This window comes from Anguilla anguilla, chromosome 16, assembly GCF_013347855.1.
Source record: "Anguilla anguilla isolate fAngAng1 chromosome 16, fAngAng1.pri, whole genome shotgun sequence".
Lineage (NCBI taxonomy): Eukaryota > Metazoa > Chordata > Actinopteri > Anguilliformes > Anguillidae > Anguilla > Anguilla anguilla.
Genome location: NC_049216.1, coordinates 36,865,054 through 36,889,086, shown reverse-complemented (window position 1 = coordinate 36,889,086; position 24,033 = coordinate 36,865,054). Strand labels below are relative to the sequence as shown.

The 24,033-nt window shown below is 47.7% G+C and overlaps 2 protein-coding genes across 2 annotated transcripts in view; one reads left to right on the top strand and one right to left on the bottom strand.

Moving 5' to 3' along the window:
• Positions 1–1,145: 1,145 nt before the first annotated feature.
• Positions 1,146–22,425, bottom strand: LOC118215356 (GTPase HRas-like). Its single transcript, XM_035396057.1, has 6 exons — positions 22,111–22,425; positions 8,766–8,898; positions 7,334–7,512; positions 5,449–5,608; positions 4,182–4,306; positions 1,146–4,049 (listed from the first exon to the last, which is right to left on the bottom strand). Exons 2-5 carry the CDS (start codon positions 8,874–8,876, stop codon positions 4,187–4,189), a joined length of 570 nt encoding a protein of 189 aa, XP_035251948.1. The 5' UTR covers positions 8,877–8,898; positions 22,111–22,425; the 3' UTR covers positions 1,146–4,049; positions 4,182–4,186.
• Positions 22,426–22,883: 458 nt separating this feature from the next.
• Positions 22,884–24,033, top strand: part of lrrc56 (leucine rich repeat containing 56) — a 13,782-nt gene continuing 12,632 nt past the window's right edge. The window contains exons 1-2 of the mRNA XM_035396508.1: positions 22,884–22,990; positions 23,786–24,003. Of these exons, the coding sequence (XP_035252399.1) occupies positions 23,794–24,003 (210 nt within the window). The 5' untranslated portion in view covers positions 22,884–22,990; positions 23,786–23,793. The remainder of the gene's footprint in view (positions 22,991–23,785; positions 24,004–24,033) is intronic.

Below are 24,033 nucleotides of genomic sequence, written 5' to 3'. Positions count from 1 at the left end.
AGCCTATAGAACACTTCCAGGAGAAAAATGACTGTCTGCCCTCGTGTTTGACTGAAGAAGCACGTGCGGAAGGCTACTGGCTCGCAGTCTAATTACCTGGCTACTGGCTCGCTGTCTAATTACCTGGCTACTGGCTCGCAGTCTAATTACCTGGCTACTGGCTCGCAGTCTAATTACCTGGCTACTGGCTCGCTGTCTAATTACCTGGCAGACCTCAAGGGAAAATCAAGCTGCTGCTGGAAGGGGAATCTGTGCTAGCAGGAGGATCTCTTCCCTCTGGAAGGGGAGTCTGTATGCTAGCAGGGGGATCTCTTCCCTCTGGAAGGGGAGTCTGTGCTAGCAGGGGAGTCTCTCCCCTCTGGAAGGGGAGTCTGTATGCTAGCAGGGGGTCTCTTCCCTCTGGAAGGGGAGTCTGTGCTAGCAGGCGGAGCTCTTCCCACTGGAAGGGGAGTCTGTGCTAGCAGGGGGGTCTCTCCCCTCTGGAAGGGGAGTCTGTGCTAGCAGGGGGAGCTCTTCCCTCTGGAAGGGGAGTCTGTGCTAGCAGGGGGAGCTCTTCCCTCTGGAAGGGGAGTCTGTGCTAGCATGGGGATCTCTCCCCTCTGGAAGGGGAGTCTGTGCTAGCAGGGGGGTCTCTTCCCTCTGGAAGGGGAGTCTGTATGCTAGCAGGAGGATCTCTTCCCTCTGGAAGGGGAGTCTGTGCTAGCAGGGGGAGCTCTTCCCTCTGGAAGGGAGGTCTGTATTATAGCACAAAGGTAGAGGTCTCCACGGCATAAAATTGAATCCCGAACCCGGTCCGTACCAGAGACAGTGAGACCCGACCCGACCAACTCCGATAAGTACTAGCTACTGCCAAATTTTAAATCCTAACCAGACCTGAAACCAAAATCGCTCAGAGGCAGGTTTACATGTCTTTACAACGATTTGCTCGGCTGCTATGAGTTGAAGTAATAGCTTAGGCTAATTATTATAGGCTGCTGTAATAGGCTACTTTTTACATTCCATATGGAAATAAACCATAGCCTATCTAACCAGGCCCGGTTATTCTATATTCTGCCTCCCCCACCCCAGACACAGAGCACTCTGCTATGGTTGCAAACTGCATCCTGAGAAATCAAGAAGGAAGACACACTTCTTTAAGACTAGTCAATTCTCCCAGGAATGGAATTTATATATTTATATTTCTCTTTACAAGGTTAAAATGTGTAGTGGCATTTGCAGTACAAGTAAACTCTTACAATACCAGCGTTTTCCCCATTGCAAAACACATCTTTCTCTGTATGACATTAGTTATATATTTATATGGGGGGGGGGGGGGGGGGGGGGTGTCAGTCAGTTCAGCATTGGCTCCAAAGTCACATATTAAAAAAACAAACACATACTAACCCATTATCTATATACAACAGACAAGTGACACTAATGATGAGTATTATTTTATCAGGCCTGGTTTTTTTGCTCTTTGTTGGCCTTCTGTTACTCTTTAAAATGTATTTGCATATATTTGTATTTAATTTTGAGAGTTCCTTTCTCCTTGTTATGTGGTTCTCAAACTCTGAAACACCACAGATGCCAGGAAGCTCCGCTAGCAGGGACAGGCCCCAGAGGACCAGCATACTTTGCAAGCTGGGGTGGGGAAGGGGGGGTTGGGGTTGGGTTTGGGTTTGGGGGGCATTATTTGGACAATTCCATTCCCTGGCACCCGGCCCCCGCAAACATAAATCTGAGAGGGAAGGGACAGAGCCATTCTGTCAGTGGGGCTGGTGAGGGAGGAGGACAGAGTGGCTCATCAGCCAATAGCACGACTGAATACAGACAGGTGAACATGGGCATGGACTGCCAGCCAATAGCATGACTGAATACAGACAGGTGAACATGGGCATGGACTGCCAGCCAATAGCACAACTGAATACAGACAAGTGAACATGGGCATGGACTGCCAGCCAATAGCACTAAGGCTGAATATACAGAGACACTTGGTAGGGTGTGAAGTTAAGAGAGAATATTATGGACACGCACACACATACAACCCCAAATTTTGTATATGTGTTGTATATGTGTTGCATTAAAAATGTAGCACTGCCATGTTCAAAAACAACAGTCTTTTTAATCTTGGTTTTGCATCTAAAGAATGATACACATCTATTAGGTCACATGCTTGGCAGAGATGAAGATTTGAAAGTGGATGGTACCTTTTTAAAGAAAATAATAAAATGCATTAAAACTTAAAAGGCTCGATTTCACACAGCACACACACTCACATGAGCGCACACGCACATGCACACACACACACACACCGCAGTCTGGCTTCGATGTTTCACTAGTTGCTGAAGAAAGCTCAAATGTTCTTTTGAGTATTAATTTAGCTTACATTTGTAATTCACACAAACTGATTTTCTCCACATCATATGAAAAAAAAGCTCAAAGTCCATGTTGAGTAAATGAGTCTGCAGGAGTTTGACAGGCAGTTGTAAGGAACTAATAAATGAGGCTTAATGATGTAGCAGAGCAATAAGGCCATCTATGCGGGAGCCTCAGCGTTAGCCCCAGTGTTAGCACAAGCGCTAGCCCCAGTGTTAGCGCCAGTGCTAGCCCCGGCACTAGCCCCAGTGCTAGCCCCGGCACTAGCCTCAGCACTAGCCCCAGGGAACAGCTGAAAGAAAACCTGCCATGTCATTCTGTGGAGACGCAGGGAAAAGCAATTAGCGTTACACATTTTTACCCAAACAGCATGTCATCGTAAAATTAACTATTCCACCTCCCTGTCAACCACAGTTTCTTTGATTTTTAAAATTCCTTTAAGATTTCTTCTTTCTGGCAGTGGGAAGGAAGAGGATGTGGACTGAGGATCCAGAGGATTTACTGGGATGGGAGGCACAGCACTCGAGACCCAAGCAGCAGTGATATCCCCCAATGCTTTAAGCACATGCTACGCTAAGCAACGAGGGCAGGGACGCGATCAATAAAACCCACAAAAACGTGCGCAAGAAAAATAAAATCATCTGAAAATGTCCGCTCGCCACACCCCGTTTACACGCTGAATACAGCCAGAATGAAACTGAGAAACTCTTTCTACAAAAATCTAAATCAAGAAAGCCACCATTCTCAGCACACCCCGACCCTATAAATAAAGCTATACAGCGAACAAAGGGGGAGGACCCAAACAATACTATGAGAACCCACCGTCTGGTAAACGGAGAGTAGACCCAACAAACGCGTGGATATGCAGATATTAAGTAAGGATACATCATCCCTTCAGCACACCAATGCAGCAGTCTGTAAATGAACAGGAATCACAGCTAGTTCTTCCTTTCACAGTACTTCACCCGACTCAGGCAGGAAAGCGCGCTATTGCACGAGAGCCAACAATATCAATAACTGAAATAACCGTTACTGCCAGAGAAAAACCTTCCACTGCGCACTGGATAGGATTAACTCGTTGCCCCGCCCACATCTACGCCAAAACGGTGGCCAGCCGTTTATTCTTTAAACAAGGTGGAATCAAAATAAAATAAGTTATTTTTCTTAAAAAACAACAAATCCCAAAACTGCTCCGGCTTATTCTGCGCAGCATGAAAATTTCACAGCACTGTTCCATTGGGCCACTGCCGGGGGGTGGGGAGTGTGTCCAAGGCCTCCTTTTGGAGGGGCCTCTGGGTAATGGAGTCCTGTGAGCAAAGGTGTAGTGAGGAAGAGGACCACTGGGCGGCACTGTCCATGTAAGACCAGTGTGAAGACCGTAAAACAATAACTTAGGTTAAGATTTATAATAATAACAACAATAATAATAATAGTCCAGTGTTAGCACACAGGAAGGGAAAGTCTTTTTGTGTGTTTTTTTCATGATAAAAGTCATTAGTGGTGTGCATCTGGTAGACTTGGACTTAAACTGGGGACATGTAGACACAAGCATGGAGCCCCTCCCTGCAGTGTCCCAGGGGGGGCCTGAGGCCTGGGCTTTTCGCTCGTCCCTATTTTGCTGTTGTTGGCTGTCCCTCTTCCAGTCCATCCTGCTGCTCCTCTCCGTAAGACTGTCCTGGGTCCGGGTCTGTGTGCTGGGGGGTGGGGGGGAAGAGGGGGGGAGGGTGAACCGGTGGCTGAGAATGGATGCCGTTAGCAATCTGCTATCACCCTGTTCATCCCGTTTACTGGTGAAATCTTTGCTCAGTCAGACCCTTACGGCTCACCTGGGTCAGGACACCACACAGCGGCACCGCAGGCAGTCCTGGCCGCTGTCGTCGGGCGGGTTCAGCTTGCGCAGCTTGTGCTGTCGGATCTCGCGGACCAGGGTGTAGAAGGCATCCTCAACGCCCTGGAAAAGCCCCGCAGACCCCATTACTGCCACGCCCGATTCATCTGCCCGAGGTTCCCAATGCCCAGCAGGGTGGAAACTCCCCACATTACTCAAATGAAAGTGTGACCTCATCACCACCCTTACACCCCACAGCCCCTTCCCATCTGTGCCAGTTCTGCCAGCTCAAACAACCCAAGTCATCCCATTGGTCAAAAGTTTCCACTCAGCCAAATTACACCTTAAAGCGCAATTTCCTGAAGCAAATGTGCAGCTTGCAGAGGTAAGTGCTTCCACATTATGTCAGTACCCACTGCTTCTGGATCAAAGATGCCCTTCATCCAAAATGTGAGTTACTTGCCTGCATTTCAGATGGAATAAGTTGGATTTAATTACGATAAACGATCATGAACTCAGAGTTAAAATAGCTGTTAAGTGTGCACAATTTCCTTTTAAAGTGACATCATCAAATTTCTTGTGCACACAACAGCTATTTTATTTTTATCCCTTCTGCTGTAGAAACTAAGAATTCTTCAGACTTTGTTCTGGCTGATATGATTGGTATATTTACATATGGTATATGATATGGTATATTTATATATGGTATATGACTGGTATATTTACAAACAGTGTCTAAACCACAACTGCAGGAATCAAAATCCTTTTTCTTTTTTCCTCTTCAACAAAACATCAATCAGCATCAAAATTCCAAGGATACCATGGAAACTGACGTGTGTGACATGAACTGTAGAGAACCTCAGAAACCCATTTCTTCTCAAATAAAAAATATAAACAAATGAAATCCTTTTAATTCCATATTTACATAACACTGTATTTGTAGCAGGCCAACAGCAGGCTCTATCCTCGGCTAACAGTCTAAATACCCCCCCGGCTCTGCGCTGGGGCAGAATCAGCTGCGCTGGGGCAGAATCAGCTGCGCTGGGGCACAATCAGCTGCACTGGGGCACAATCAGATCACCACACTTCATTAACCCTTTGAAGAGCAGGCTTTTTGGAAGTCAGTGTTCTAGAACTCCGCTGCTGTGACATCAGCATTAGAATGCTCAGTTGAGGCCATTCTAATCACATGTCTGTGACCTCACCGCAGAGACGGTAAGCGGTTAGCACCTGCAGCAGGATGTGCGGTTCCGGCACTGCCGTACCTGCCGGGTTTTGGCCGAGGTCTCGATGTAGGGGATCCCGTAGCTGCGGGCGAGGTCCTGGGCCTGCCGCGTGTCCACCGTCCGCGCCGGCAGGTCACACTTATTACCCACCAGCACCATGGGCACGTCGTCAGAGTCCTTCACCCGCTTGATCTGTTCCCTGCGTGCACACACACACACAAGTACATACACACACGCACAAGTACACACACACACACAAGTACACACACACACACACACACACACACACACACACGTACAAGTACATACACACACACAAGTACACACACACGTACAAGTACACACACACACACACGTACATACACACACACACGTACAAGTACATACACACACGCACAAGTACACACACACACACACACACACACACACACACACACACGTACAAGTACATACACACACGCACAAGTACACACACACACACACACACACAAGTACATACACACACGCACAAGTACACACACACACACAAGTACACACACACACACACACACACGTACAAGTACATACACACACACAAGTACACACACACGTACAAGTACACACACACACACACACGTACATACACACACACACGTACAAGTACATACACACACGCACAAGTACACACACACACACACACACACGTACAAGTACATACACACACGCACAAGTACACACACACACACACACACACAAGTACATACACACACGCACAAGTACACACACACACACGTACAAGTACATACACACACACAAGCACATACACACACACGCACAAGTACACACACACACACACATGTACAAGTACATACACACACACAAGCACATACACACACACGCACAAGTACACACACACACACACACACGTAGAAGTACATACACACACACAAGCACAAGTACATACACACACGCACAAGTACACACACACACACAAGTACACACACACACACACACACGTACAAGTACATACACACACACAAGTACACACACACGTACAAGTACACACACACACACACACGTACATACACACACACACGTACAAGTACATACACACACGCACAAGTACACACACACACACAAGTACACACACACACACACACACACACACACACGTACAAGTACATACACACACACAAGTACACACACACGTACAAGTACACACACACACACACACGTACATACACACACACACGTACAAGTACATACACACACGCACAAGTACACACACACACACACACACACACGTACAAGTACATACACACACGCACAAGTACACACACACACACACACACACAAGTACATACACACACGCACAAGTACACACACACACACGTACAAGTACATACACACACACAAGCACATACACACACACGCACAAGTACACACACACACACACACATGTACAAGTACATACACACACACAAGCACATACACACACACGCACAAGTACACACACACACACACACGTAGAAGTACATACACACACACAAGCACAAGTACACACACACACACACACACACATATGTACAAGTACATACACACACACAAGCACATACACACACAAGTACACACACACACACATGTACAAGTACATACACACACAAGCACATACACACACGCACAAGTACACACACACACACACACGTACAAGTACATACACACACACAAGCACATACACACACACGCACAAGTACATGTACATACACACACACGTACAAGTACATACACACACACGCACAAATACATACACACACACGCAAAAAATAAATACACACACATGCACAAGTACATATATACACACACACACACACACACACACACACACACACGTACATACATGCATGCACGCACGCAGACACACACACACACACACACACACACACACCTGTACTGGTGTATGTCCTCGAACGACTTGGTGTTGTTGATGGCGAAGACGCAGAGGAAGCCCTCGCCGGTCCTCATGTACTGGTCCCGCATGGCGCTGTACTCCTCTTGACCCGCCGTGTCCAAGATGTCCAGCAGGCACGTCTCCCCGTCGATCACCACCTGCTTCCTGTACGAGTCCTGCCAGGGGGAGGGGCTTCCTTACAACCAGCCAGGTGAACATGACACGCCCAAACCTACTCTTCTCCAGATACACCACCACATCCCAAAAAAACACTAGGCCCCCACAATCCAACTCTTCTCCAGGTAACCCCCCAAAACATTTATACAAGGAACACAATACCCCACAATACCTACTGAACATCTCTCGCTACACATTGAGCCAGATGGATAGGGCACCCCCAAATCCCACTTTTCACCAGGTACAAGCTCCTTCAGAGCACCTCTGTGTGAGAGAATGTCCTCTCCCTGCCACGGATCACGCACCCCCATCCGGCACCAAGACACCCACATGCACATTTCAGACTAATCACTGAATAAACACCACTGCTGCTCTGCTCAGCTTCAACTGAACCAATGTGTTGAGCTGCAGTGCTGCCCACAAACAGCTCCACAAGCAAACAGTGCACAGAAACACACTTACTGATGCAGTATATACACTTACTTACAGAGTAAACACATTTAGTGATACATTAAACCAGTGGTGTCAAACTCGTGCCATGGAGGGCCGTGTGTATGCAGGTTTTCATTCCAACCAATTAATGCTGCCTTAATTGAGTCCAATTACTCATTCAGCCATATGCGTTTAACTGCATTGAAGCACAGAATATAAGAAAATTTTTATTTAGACAATGCGGGTCACCATAGACGTCGGGTCACCATTGTGCACAAACCTGCATCCCTAATTCAGCAAATAATTTAACTAATTATATAATCAAGATCTGAGGCTGGAATGAAAACCTGCATACACACGGCCCTCCATGGCACGAGTTTGACACCACTGCATTAAACACACTGATACAGTAAACACATTTACTGATACACACTTACTGTGAGTAGTAGTGCGTGTGTGTACCAGTAGTGTGTGTGTAGTAGTGTGTATGCGTGTGTGTGTGTGTGTGTGTAGTAGTGTCTGTGTGTATGCGTGTGTGTGAGTGTAGTAGTGTGTATGCGTGTGTGTGTGTAGTAGTGTTTGTGCGTGTGTGTGTGTGTGTGTAGTAGTGTTTGTGCGTGTGTGTGTGTGTGTGTGTGTAGTAGTGTTTGTGCGCGTGTGTGTGTGTATGCGTGTGTGTGTAGTACTGTTTGTGCGTGTGTGTAGTAGTGTTTGTGTGCGTATGTGTGTGTGTAGTAGTGTTTGTGCACATGTGCGCACAGTAGTAGTGCATGTGTGTAATAGCCTCTCTTTTGCACACTCTCTCTGGTGTGAAGCGCACCTCGATGGTGGGGTCGTATTCGTCCACAAAGTGGTTCTGGATGAGCTGGATGGTGAGAGCGCTCTTGCCCACACCTCCTGCTCCCACCACCACCAGTTTGTACTCAGTCATGGTCTGGACCCCTGTCCGGCTGCTGTGGAGAGAAAGAGAGGGAGAGAGGGAGAGAGAGAGAGGCAGAGAGAGAGAGAAAAAAATCAAGTTCCAGATATATGCGCACAGTGTGAGCGTGTCTCAGTTGCATAGCCTCTTTAACTCCCCTCTTGTCTCACAGGAAATGAGTAGGCTTACATTTAATTACTAAGATTTCTTTTAAAATCTTAAAACCCTGCTGCATGTCCAGCAGCCCGTTGGTAAAGATGCCAGCAAGACAAGTTCACAAAATCTCACAAGCCTGGTGTTGTCAGAGACCTACATAAGGCTTGGTAAAAAAAAAAAAAAGAAAATAAAGAAATTCACAGAGAACAGTAACTGACAGCATATCTTTTTTGACATAAAACATTCCACAGAGTATAAGCAAATCAAGAAAGTATATTTCTGAGGTGTGTGGGGAAGGGGGTGTGCTTTATACATGAATCATTAAATCTACATTATGCCTTTATACACACAGTTGGATAAACTGACAGTTACATTTTGGAAAACAGCAGTTACACCAACAGCCAATCAGAATGCAGGAACAGTTGGCTATAAGGTGGAGGACAGACGGTTCTGGAACAACACCACACACATTTCCTGTGATCTCACTAGAGCGTTGTCCCAGTGTAACAGTGCACAGGGGCGACATAGCTCAGGAGGTATGACCGACTGTCTGGCAGTCGGAGGGTTGCCGGTTCAAACCCCGCCCTGGGCGTGTCGAAGTGTCCTTGAGCAAGTCGTCTAACCCCTAACTGCTCTGGCGAATGAGAGGCATCAATTGTAAAGCGCTTTGGATAAAAGCGCTATATAAATGCAGTCCATTTACCATTTACCAACAGTACAGAGTCTACGTCCTTTCTATGTCTATGACCCTATGAAACGGCATTCAGCCTATTGACCCATATAATGCTACCAGCCCAACACCCCAGTGTCCCAGCACTAGGCCTACATCCTTATGCAACATATTTACCTGCATTATGTAATGATGCTCCTCCTCTATTTCCCCAATGTAACAACACTATATATATATATATGGGAAATGCTGCATGTTCCTGTTCAATCACAGGGGAAATGCTGCATGTTCCTGTCCAATCACAGGGGAAATCCTGCGTGTCCCTGTCCAATCACAATGCAGCGTGTCCCTTTGTAACAGCACTAGATATGCACCGCTGTCATATTACTGCATTTCCATGGCAACATAACAGCACCAGATCCATTTCCCAGCAACCTCTCAGGACCACAGTCACAGTGCTTGTGAGATCCAGGCTGTGTAGTTCCCACAGGTGACCACTGCCATTACATTACATTACAGGCATTTAGCACACCCTTACCCATAATACTACACCACCCCCACCCCCCCTACACTGCCACTGCCCCTGACTGAACTAACAACAGGCATTCAGCACACCCTTACCCATAATACTACACCCCCCCCACCACACTGCCACTGCCCCTGACTGAACTAACAGGCATTTAGAACACCCTTACCCATAATACTACACCCCCCCCCCCCTACACTGCCACTGCCCCTGACTGAACTAACAGGCATTTAGAACACCCGTTTACCCAGATCAACTTACACAACCTTTCAGAATTTTTACACAATATCACTTTATACAGCAGGATACATACTGAAGCCATTCAGGTTCAGCTGCTCAAGAGTACAACTGCAGTGTCCTACCTGGGAATCGAACCTGCAACCTTTGGATCACAAGCCCAAGCCCATTACTCTACATCGCTGACGCACAATGTTGATTAATCTACATAAAATCCAAATTTCACTCATCATGAAGCAGCTCTGAAAGACTGCCTAGAGTTTTTGGAAAGGGAAGTTAAATTTGTGAGATTAATTTCCTGCAATCAGACTGGTTCTAGCCAATTTTAGCCACTGTGTTTTTGGCCAGTGGTTAATCCGGTTTGAATAGCTGAATCCAAATGTGGTCCCGTAAATAATACTATAATTTCTCAGAGGTAGCTGACTCTGGATCCAGCAAAGTACATCCCAGTGAATTTTACAGCCCCATCGCACAGAGCAGGGACCTGGCTAATGAAGCAAAACATGAACAAAATTCCCAGACAGACACATCAATCACAGCAAAATTTTAGATAAAAGGAAAAGCAATGTTAATAGAAAGCTTCAGTCTTGCAGGTATATATTTATATATTATGCTTTATATTTTTTTCTAAAATGAATTTTAATTATATCATACATAGCATTGCAGTACCTACAACAATTTACTGCAACTTTGATTTATTATCAGTTTTCCAATCGATTTGGTCCATAAGCTGCAATGTACAGACAGCTTCAGAGAGCAGCATTAAGCTCTGAAAGGCTGTCTGAGACCCCAAAGGGAAAAGAGAATTCATTTGCATAGAGAATATTTTATGCAAATGAGATGGGCACACCTGCTCCACCCAGCCCAGAAAGCAAAACATTGCAGTACCCAGGCTGAGAGCAAACAGACACACACGCTCACATGCACACACACTCACTCTCACTCACGCACACACACGCGCTTGTGCGCAATCACAGACATACACACATACACACCTGAGTACTCAGCAGCTCACCAGCAGTTCACTTGCAGCAGGGCAGCACACTGAGGACATCTCCAAGCCAACCTCAGCTCTTAACAGCTCACTCTGATCATTTATTTCATCTGACAGCTGCACCTGCTTTTTCACATTTATTTATTTACTGTTTTTTTCCCCCTGTGGTCTGAGACCACAGTGAGCGGGGGTGGGGGGGTAAGGGGGGGGGGGGTGGGTTGTGATGCATGCAGCCACACAGAGCAGACCAGCGCTCAAATGGAGCTGTGCCACCTGAACACCAGCAGGAGGCGGTATTGGGCTATGCTAAAAATTACTCAAGAGAAAGCACGGAGACCAAGCCACTTTACCTTGGCAGCCAAACAGCACTTTACAGTGCAGGACACTCAGGAGTCCGTTGCCCCAAAACTACAATTGTATTAACCTACAGCTGTAAAAAACTACATCTGTATTAACCTACAGCTACACTAACCTACACCTGCACTAAACAACATCTGTACAAACCTAAACCTATACTAAACTACAGCATACTAACCTACAACTGCTCAAACAAACACCTGTACTAACCTACAGCATACTAACCTACAGCTGCTCAAACAGACACCTGTACTAACCTACAGCTACTCTAACCTACACCTGTACTAACCTACACCTGTACTAACCTACATCTGTGCAAACCTACACCTGTACAAACCTACATGGGTGTTGGCGGCAGGGACCGTACACAGGCTGGCACAGGAACCAGTAGGGGTGGGGGGGGGGGGGGGCAGGGATACACACACACACACGCACGCACACACACAGTAATGTTGCGCAAAGTTTCATTCTGAGATAATCTTCTCTTCCCCACTACTCCTCAGCAACAACTAACCCCTCCCCTTGGTTACCGCAATCGAATGATGCAATCCAAATTACCATGACGTCGGAATGACGTCAATGGAACTTCTGAGAAGCTCTCTACCTTTCATTGACCCTGTACAGAAACTGCCACCTGGTCAAAGGATATCTGAAAAGAACAACACTACAAAACAAAAGATATGTTTTTTTTAATTACAGAATTTAATGCAACACACAGCTTTATAACTAAAAGCACAATGGCTCCTGATGAGTTCTAATTGGATGAAATCCCTCCCATGTAACCACTGACATTTCCCCTCACAGAGACACCGCTATGCTCCTCCCACTGAACACACAGGCCTGTGTCCCTCCTCCAGGCTGACGGCAGCCAATCAGAAACAGGCAGAGATGCCTGAGGGAAGAGGGAGGGAAACGACAGCTCAGCTGCCTGGACAGTCTGCACACTGCCCAATCAGCAGCAGGATTATTTATTTATTTATTTAGGTACGCAGGAGCCCTGAACAGCCAAAAGAGTCCTGTATTCTCACAGTGCCTATAATAAGGCCCACATAGCTCGTTCCACACAGCCCCACACGCTGCCCCACACAGCTCCACACAGCTCGCTCCACACAGCCGGCTCAACACAGCCCACACAGCCCCACACAGCCCCACACAGCCTAACACTGCCCCACACAGCTCGCTCCACACAGCTCCACACAGCTGCCTCCACACAGGTCCACACAGCCCAACAAAGCCCCACACAGCTCGCTCCACACAGCTGGCTCCACACAGCTGGCTCCACACAGCCCCACACTGCCTCACACAGCTCCACACAGCTCCACACAGCTCCACACAGCCTCACACAGCTCCACACAGCCCCACACAGCTCGCTCCACACAACCCCACACAGCTCCACGCAGCCCCACACAGCTCGCTCCACGCAGCCCCACACAGCTCCACACAGCTCGCTCCACACTGCCCCACACAACCCCACACTGCCCTTCACAGCTCCATACAGCCCCACACAGCTCCACACAGCTCCACACAGCCTCACACAACTCCACATAGCTCGCTCCACACAACCCCACACAGCTCCACACAGCTCCACACAACCCCACACTGCCCTTCACAGCTCCATGCAGCCCCACACAGCTCCACACAGCCTCACACAGCTCCACACAGTCCCACACAGCTCGGTCCACACAACCCCACGCAGCCCCACACAGCTCCACACAGCCTCACACAGCCCCATACAGCTCCACACAACCCCACACTGCCCTTCACAGCTCCACGCAGCCCCACACAGCCCCACACAGCCTCACACAGCTCCACACAGCTCCACACAACCCCACACTGCCCTTCACAGCTCCATACAGCCCCACACAGCTCCACACAGCCTCACACAACTCCACATAGCTCGCTCCACACAACCCCACACAGCTCCACACAGCTCCACACAACCCCACACTGCCCTTCACAGCTCCATGCAGCCCCACACAGCTCCACACAGCCTCACACAGCTCCACACAGTCCCACACAGCTCGGTCCACACAACCCCACGCAGCCCCACACAGCTCGCTCCACGCAGCCCCACACAGCTCCACACAGCCTCACACAGCTCGCTCCACGCAGCCCCACACAGCCTCACACAGCTCCACACAACCCCACACTGCCCTTCACAGCTCCACGCAGCCCCACACAGCTCCACACAGTCCCACACAGTCCCACACAGCTCGGTCCACACAACCCCACACAGCTCCACACAGCCCCACACAGCTTGCTCCACGCAGCCCCACGCAGCCCCACACAGCTCCACACAGCTCCACACAGCTCCACACAGTCCCACACAGCTCGGTCCACACAACCCCACACAGCTCCACACAGCCCCACACAGCTTGCTCCACACAGCCCCACGCAGCTCCACACAGCTTGCTCCACACTGCCCCACACAGCTCGCTCCACACAGCCCCACACAGCTCCACACAGCCTCACACAACTCCACGCAGCCCCATACAGCTCCACACAACCCCACACTGCCCCTCACAGCTCCACGCAGCCCCACACAGCTCCACACAGCCTCACACAGCTCCACACAGCTCGGTCCACACAACCCCACACAGCTCCATACAGCTCCACACAGCTTGCTCCACGCAGCCCCACGCAGCCCCATACAGCTCCACACAGCTCGCTCCACACAGCCCCACACAGCCCCACACAGCCCCACACAGCTCCACACAGCTCCACACAGCTCCACACAGCTCCACACAGCTCCACACAGCTCCACACAGCTCGCAGACTTTGCCCCAGGTGAGAGTTTAATTACAGAAACGTGCCGCATTCTGGACTTTGTCAGACTGGGGTGAGAGAGCAGTCCAGCACACGTGCACCGAACAGACTGCCTGCAGACTGGGGGAGAGAGCGAGGGAAAGAGACTCAACCATAATCCAGCATCTTGATCAGTTTAATCTAGAAAATTTATCTAGCATACTCTTTATTCTACAACCACTGCTTTGGCAACACAAGTGCAGAAAGAGAGTCAGAGATGCTTCCGGAAGGTCTCTGCACAGGGGCAGCTGGCTGGGGCACCACGGGGCACAGCACCACAGGCGAATGCTAATGACTGATAAAAGCAAACTTCCTGTGAGGCGGCAGAGACTAACAAGGCCTGGTTATTTATAACACTATAGCTGAACCAGAGGGGAGAACCCAACCCTAACCCAACCCACCTGTACGAGAACGAACGTCAGCAGCCACACCTCTAATTCTAAAAGCAGCAGGCAGAGACCACCTCACCTGCACAATCAGGAGGCCCAACATTCAGCCACTGTCTAACCCCACAGTCAACAAGCCTTCCCCAAAACAAAAAAACCTAACGCCTCGCTTGGAATTCCCTGAATTATCCTGTACGCCTCCACAGACAAGCTCACACGTTTGAGTCAGCGCCCTCTCTGTACCAGGGCACACTGTTCCACCCCCAGCTACTGATCCAACATGGACACTACACTCAATCCCCCATCATGCCCCCCCACCCCCCCCGATTCGATCCTCAGACGGGTTGTGACAGTAGATGGCCATACAGACTACGGGTCCTCACAGGTTCAGAAAAAGGCTGAAGATTCCCAGCCTGGCATTAATCTGACTTTACGGCCTGTTCTGACAAGTTTACGCCTAGCGCCCCAGCAGGGGGGGTCCTGCAGCCATATAGGGGCTGAGGGTCCTGAGGCCATATAGGGGCTGAATTGGGAGACAGGATCTTGGGGACGGGCGGAGGTTTCTGCCGAGGAACGAGGAGGAACAGCTACGTCCTTGTCTTCAGCCGGAACGCCGGCGTTTCCACGGGTGTGTCCCCCCTCTGAGACTCACCGAATTCAGTAGACGCTCGATTAAAAACAGCAGCGGGATATTTACCTGGCTCAAGGACAACAGAGAAGCACCCACATGGGAATCGAACCTGCAACCTCTCAGTTACTCTCAGTACAGTTCCCGAGCCACAGTACTGCACTGTTGCCCTGAACAATGCAGCCGATTGGCTCAGGGCTGTGGAGAGAGAACTGCTTGTGGAGACCCAGGGGCTACTGGGACCAACAAACCCAAACAAACCTCACCTAACCTGGGGAGCGAGAAGGGCCCAAACAGCCTGGAGGAGGATCACTCCACTCTGGATGGACTGACTAACAGGTTCAGTCAGCCCCAGCAGTGCAGAACTAACAAGAACAGGTTCAGTCAGCCCCAGCAGTGCAGAACTGACAAGAACAGGTTCAGTCAGCCCCAGCGGTGCAGAACTGACATTAACAGGTTCAGTCAGCCCCAGCGGTGCAGAACTAACATTAACAGGTTAAGTCAGCCCCAGCGGTGCAGAACTAACATTAACAGGCTCAGTCAGCCCCAGCTGTGCAGAACTAACATTAACAGGTTCAGTCAGCCCCAGCTGTGCAGAACTAACATTAACAGGTTCAGTCAGCCCCAGCGGTGCAGAACTAACATTAACAGGTTAAGTCAGCCCCAGCGGTGCAGAACTAACATTAACAGGCTCAGTCAGCCCCAGCTGTGCAGAACTAACATTAACAGGTTCAGTCAGCCCCAGCGGTGCAGAACTGACTTTAACAGGTTAAGTCAGCCCCAGCCGTACAGAACTGACATTAACAGGTTCAGTCGCAAGCTGGAGACTAATTAACCCCTAATGTAGCACTCGCTTTCTAAGCCAAGCCTGAATATGACATTCTCAAAATAAAATGGTAACTATACTTGAACCCTTTTGACTACAGGCACAATCTTCTGAAAGGTAACACTTGGGAATTTGTTTTCCCAAGTCATAATTACTGTAAATATTACTGAAACAAAGTAACAAGCCCAAACACAGTGGAAGGTTTTTCCTCACCAAAAAGATTCATGTGGATTTTTTATGTGGAGTGGATACAGATGCTTGTGGCTGGTCAGCGTAGGCGCACCACAAAGACACAATAATGATGCTGGATAAATCCTGGCTCAAATAAATGGCTTTATGACAATACCACCAAAAATCTGTATTTTGCATTGTTTTTTCTAAGCTATGTTTTTCAAGGGTTTCCAAAAAGGCCATATGAAGTAACCACAGTTCATGAACCTCCAAACACTTGTCCAACATATCGGAAACACTCTTTAGGGGGCAAGTGTGGATGTGTCACAGACTACTGTCTACAGAATACTTCACAAACAGAACTACAGAGGCTACACTGCAAGATGCAAACCACTAGTTAGCCACAAAACCAGGATGGTCAGGTTACAGTTTGCAAAGTACCCAAATGTGTCTGCAGAACTCTGGAAAAAGGTCTAGTGGACGGATGAGACATAGATTCACTTGCATCAGAGCAATGGCAAGAGCAAAATAACCCAAAAGTAACCCAAGCCCAAGATCCAAAGCACCACCCCAATCTGTGAAACATGGTGGTGGAGGTGTTATGATTTGGGCATGTATGGCTGCCACAGATACTGGCTCACTTGTCTTCACTGATGATGTACCTGCTGATAGCAGCAATCTGAATACTTAAGTGTATCGAATCTTATCCGCTCAAGTTCAAGCAAATGGCTCCAAACTTATTGGCTGGCACTCCACCCTCCAGCAAGACAATGATCCCAAACATAATGCCAAAAACAAAACAGGAACATTCTTGACTGACTGGAAGTCATTCACCTGATCTGCAGTCAATGGAACATGTGTTTCATATGCTGAGGAGAAAACTGAAAACTTAAGGCAACCAGTCCCTGAAATAAACAGGAGCTTAAGATGGCTGTAGTCCAGGCTTGGCAGAGCATCACCAGGGAAGATACTCAGCACCTGCTGATGTCCATGGGTTACAGACTTACTTCAGTCAATGCATGCAAAGGATATGTGACAAAGTACTATACATGTCTACCTTCATTTACATACCATTAATATGTCCCAAACATTACGGTGTCCTGAAACGGGAGGCTATGTATATAAGGTGCTGTAATTTCTACATGGTGAAACCAAAGTGTAGCAAAATTCAATTAAATAAAAGCTGAGAATGTGCACTTTAACCACATTTTAATTGTTTGATTACAAATCTAAAATTGTGGAGTACAGAGCCAAATAGGGGGAAGGGGTGCAGGCGGGACGGGGTGCAGGGGTATGGGACGGGGTACAGGGGTAGGGGACGAGACGAAAAATGGGTACGGGACGGGTACAGGGGTAGGGGATGGGACAAAAAAGGGGTACAGGACGGGGTGCAGGGGTAGGGGATGAGTGCAGGGGTTGGAAAGGGGGTCAGTCTTTATCCCCTATTAGTATAAACATAACATGACAAGGCTGAACCCAGTCACCTGTGCACGTTACAATATCAACTCAACTTGTATCTGTATCAATGGGGCAATATACCAGCTAATGAATGTGTATGTTTATGCTAATACATGCGTTCAGTGTGTACACCTGGCAGTCACTCATAATAATCCAAGCCCCGCCTCTCTGTGAGATGAGAAAACTCGACTCACACAAATGAAGTGAGAGGACAGACTACAGGACACATCAAATAGCAGACACACTGCCGCAGACACAGTCCTGCAGACACACTGCTGCAGACATGCACTGCTGCAGACACACTGCTGCAGACACACTCCTGCAGACACACACTGCCGCAGACACACTCCTGCAGACACACACTGCCGCAGACACACTGCCACAGACACACTCCTGCAGACACACTGCTGCAGACACAGTCCTGCAGACACACTGCCACAGACACACTCCTGCAGACACACTCCTGCAGACACACTGCTGCAGACACACTGCCGCAGACGCACTCCTGCAGAGACACACTGCTGCAGACACACTCCTGCAGACACACTCCTGCAGACACACTCCTGCAGACACACTCCTGCAGACACACTCCTGCAGACACACTGCCGCAGACACACTGCCGCAGACACACTCCTGCAGACACGCACTGCCGCAGACACACTCCTGCAGACACACTCCTGCAGACGCACTCCTGCAGACACACAGACACAGACACACTCCTGCAGACACACACTCCTGCAGACACACTGCCGCAGACACACAGACACAGACACAGACACAGACACACGCTGCTACTCTGCCACATTTCCGCTGCCTGTGAAATCATTACAGCATAAAACGGTTCATGACCAGTGAAGACGTCACCAGTCAATGTAGGCAAGATTGACGCATGTTGTCATTTTTATTTTTGTGCAACCACTTCTTTACCACAACTCCACCCCCTCTTTCTCCCTCCCCCTCAAATCACTGCCTATGACATCATTCCCTATATATACCCCTACATAACAACATTTGTACTGGCCAGTACCTATAAATACCCCCCCCCCCCCCCCCCCCCCCACCCCCCCACCACCACCCAGATTCCTGTCACACTGCAGCCTTCTTGCCAGTGTAAATCACACACTGAAGATTTAGCATCAGTTCAGACCCACACAGCAAGGCTTCAAAGCAGTTTGCACAATGCTGCAGGTTTAAAGTCACTTGTACCACAGAGCAGCTCCCAAAGCCACTCACATGCAGTTCTGAAACAGGGTTCCTCCCCAGTGCAGTTCTGAAACAGGGTTCCACCCCAGTGCAGTTCTGAAACAGGGTTCCACCCCGATCTCCCAGAACCAACGCTATCAACCACCAACAACCAGCCAAAGCCATAAACCACCAACAACCAGCCAACGCCATCAACCAGCCAATGCCATCAACCACCAGCCAAAGCCATAAACCACCAACAACCAGCCAACGCCATAAACCACCAATAACCAGCCAACGCCAACAACCAGCCAATGCCATCAACCACCAACAACCAGCCAATGCCATCAACCACCAACAACCAGCTAACGCCATCAACCACCAACAACCAGCCAACGCCATCAACCACCAACAACCAGCTAACGCCATCAACCACCAACAACCAGCCAATGCCATCAACCACCAACAACCAGCCAACGCCATCAACCACCAACAACCAGCCAACGCCATCAACCACCAACAACCAGCCAACGCCATCAACCACCAACAACCAGCCAAAGCCATCAACCACCAACAACCAGCCAAAGCCATCAACCACCAACAACCAGCCAAAGCCATCAACCACCATCAACCAGCCAACGCCATCAACCAGCCAATGCCATCAACCACCAATGCCCCATCTGCCCCCGTTTGGGCGCGTGATCCTCAGGGACGAAACGCAGAAGCACTCCATCAGCAGGGCTGTCACATTACTCCTGGATTTATTTCATCATTATTATTTTAAAAGCTTACATCATTCAGCAGGTGACAACTACCACTGGAATAAACAGATATAAACTGCATCAAACCAGTGAAGCTCAAAGCCAGCAGCCTGCTGGCCTAAAAGATCCCAACAAAAGATTCTGGTCTTATATGAGATTCCTCAATCACCCAATTTTAGCCTTTCAGTCCTCAAGCATCTCAAACTCACTATGAAATGGCAGCACCCTGCCAAAACCTCTCCACTATGCAGACACAACGGTCTCCTATCCCCCCAATGAGTCTCGTTTCTAACAATGGTGAAGTGTGGAGGGGCCACCAAATGTGGCCACACAGAACAGCAGACAATGACTCTCTCTACTCATCAACTGCCACACAAAGCAACTGACAACTGGACTACTGATCTCTCTGTGGGTGCAAACGCAAGTCTGTGCTGACGGTGTGGCACACAGCCACTGGCCCAGAAACACAACACAACTCCTGGCCAGTTCTTCACCATGCCCGGCGTACTTCTGATAACACCTTACAGAACAGCAAAGCCACTAAAACCTGACCTTCACATGAAACTCCACGTAGATTTAATTATTTCCTGAAATTCTTTAATTGTCCGTTTATACGGGAAAATAGCAGAGATGTGTTAGCCAATTCGCCGGACACCAAAGGGTCCTCATAAATGATACAATAAGAAACACCTCAATACAAATCATGACGGCATAAACGAATGTTTAGATCCATTTCATTTTTCAATCGTATTGCTACCGAGCAAACTGTTGCTTTGAATAGCCAAGAAGAAAAATGTTTGCCGTCTCCGTTATGGAGTTTAAATACTTGTAAAATGATTATACTGTTCAGTTTTCAACGCGCAATGCACCAGTGCCTGTGACTGCAAATTCCGCAATGATTTTCCACCTCAGGTGTGAACAGTGAACTGAAATTGTCGATTTGTGTACATGATGGAAATATGCAATCTGGGTTGAATATTTACAGATTAATGTTATAATTGCACGTAATTACATGATTACACAGACGCAGAGCATAAAGGAGAAAAAAACAGAAATGTGGCAAAATAAGAAAGCATGTTAATGTGACTCTCGGTACCGCCATACTTGTTGTTGCAATAGTTTCGTCCTCAAATGTCGTTATTAAAGCGTTCATGTGGCGATATGTCTGTTGTACGAAACGGCAATGACTGCAGTGCACGTGTAGGCTACTATCGGCATCAAACATAGTTATTACATTTCTCAAACAGATCGTATATTCATATTTGTACGACACGAACAGCTCAGCCACGGCCTCTCGTATAGCTTATCTTGGCTACAGGAACACACAGAAGGACACAGACTCAAAGCCAAAATAAGATATTCGGCAAATTGCAAAACAGGAAAACTGGCGGTGTAAAAGCTCTTCGTAAAATCAAATGCCGAGTAATGGAATGCGACTTCCGCAGTGCTAGAAGGTTTCAGTTTTACTGTGACGGGGCGTCACCCTTGCTAGCTAGCCGACATCCAAATGACACCGGCGCATTCAAGAACAAAACGTAAACAGGCAATAACAAGAAAATGTACACAGTTTCAACAATCGGTCAATCTTCGAACTCCACAAATGAACAAACGGTGTAGGGTTTTTTTATGCGAGATATTTCCTGGAGAATGTGTCTTTGTCCATTGGTCTCGAGAAAAATACCAATCTATAGCTAGCCTACCCCCGAAGTTCAACGAACCAGAAATTGCAGACAGATCGACTAATCACTGTTCGATTTCACTGGGCAATACAATGTAAACAGTGAAGCCTGAACACACATTAGAAAAGGAACATTTTGGGTCCTAAATTAACGTTTTAACAATTGATCAATATGATGCGTTAACGTAGCCCGTGCGTTGCCTGGATTAAGCCATTAAACCACAGAGGTAGCCTACGCCGCATTCAGCAATGTTATCTAATTCCGCTTTGATTTTTGGCGGATTTCGCCGCTTTCCAGTGTTTGCGCAGTATAACGCCAATGCTGCAATCTTGTTCGTGTCTTCTATGTATTATCCGAGCCTCTAACACGGTGTAGATGGTAGGAGGAACGAACACAACGTTTATACTTACAAAGAATAGCGTCTCCTAATTACCAAAGGCGACGCGGTCCTCCGGGGGACTGATAGTGCAGTCAATAACGTTAAGCGAGCAAAGCAAGAAAAATCCACAAATCGTGTTCCAGTCCGTCTCGCGTCCACCACTAGTTCTAAAATGATAACGACTGTTAAACAGTTGCCCACAGTAGTTTCACCGGTAAATTCACCAGCCACTGTGCATATAGCAGCTGCACCCGGGGAGGTCAGGGCGCAATGATTGAACGCAGCAAAAAGGCAGCAAGATGAGAGCCGCTGCAGCCCACGCCCAGCCCCACACGACAGAACCGCCCCTGAGCACTCCGGCGTCTCCTCTCAGTCCGCCGCTAGCACAGCACAGGCACCATTGGACAGTTTTTTGCCAAATAAAAAGCGGGCACGAAGGAGGAGTATTTAATTGGGCATCCCCATTCATCACATAAGCTGTGCCGGTTTTAAAGCCAAAACCCAAAATTAGTTGAACTAATAGCCAGTCGAAATATTTATATATATATATATAAAAAATAATTGGCGGAAAAAAAATTCGTTGAGTATAAAATTATTTATTTCTTGTTGGCAGTATTGTTGTTCTTTTCGAATTTAGCTATTAATTGGATGACAATTAGAATGAAGATCTATTGTTCATTCAGTAGCTATCTTATTGCCCGTGACCTCAAAATTGTTTCAATGTATCCCCAGGGGAGGCTGGTGAAAAATCCATTTAGACTGCATTTCAGACTGCATTTCCCAGGAGGCACAGCTCCTCACTGTATCCAGGAAGTATCTTCCCGTTGTCAACCAAACTAATGAATGTTCGGAGCTGGGACTTACAGATGAAATACATGGAAACGTGCACATTTAAGTTTTAGTCTTGTCAGGTAAGGAGTGCAGTTACCACCTTGGTAAAGTAATAGGTGGGTGTGTTGTAACGGAAAACCCACCAGTTTCAATGTGAGTAAAGTAACGTTAAAATAAGGAGGTTAACTTAGGTAGGCTAACTTGAAGTGAATTATCTGGCTAACATGAAATTGACATAACGTTATCTAATTGGACATTTGTAATGAAAAAATCAGTTAAATATAAAGTATATATAGCCTATAACGTTTCTTTGTGTCGGTGTGCTTATATAATGTTGTTTGTTGTCTCTACCAATAGCTCTTTAACTGCATATATGCACGTGCGTTTTTTTTTTTTGAATATGTTTTTTGCTTTGTTATGATAATGTACAGCGAGAAATCAATCTTGTGAAATGGCATTTGATTTGATTTTCAGCTTTGGGGGTTTATACACACACACACACACACTAACAGTGAGTTCCATAATGTTTGGGACAAAGACTTTTTTTTTCTTTCTTCTTGATTTGGCTCTCTACTCCCATTTTTTAAAATCCAACAATTCACATGTGGTTAAAGTGCAAATTCTCAGATTTTATTAAAATGTATTTTTATATATTTATCAAGCACTTATGCCCATCCCAAATGTGTGTGTGTGTGTGTGTGTGTGCGCGCATGTGCGCGCATGCGTGTGTGTCCGTGTGTGTGTGTGTGTGTGTGCCTGCGTGCGTGTGAACAGTGAATTCCAGGCTACTCATGTTCAGACTGTGATAATTATCTTTAAACTTCTAGAAATAAGGAAAAGATGTGGCAGTTAAAACCATCTTTATGCACTTTCAGGTGTGAAGATGTGGCGTTCTGTGGAATCTACCACACCTATACGACCCAGCACACCTGTGCAACCCAGCACACCTATACGACCCAGCACACCTGTGCAACCCAGCACACCTCGTGTGTCAGTAACTGAACTCAGTGGGTCTGGCCAGATAAATCCCACCCCTGCTGTTCCTGAGGACTCAGATCGCCTAGTGGGGCTCTATCTCTCCCTGGAGAAACTGGTAGGATTCTTCACTCTATCTGAAGTGCCA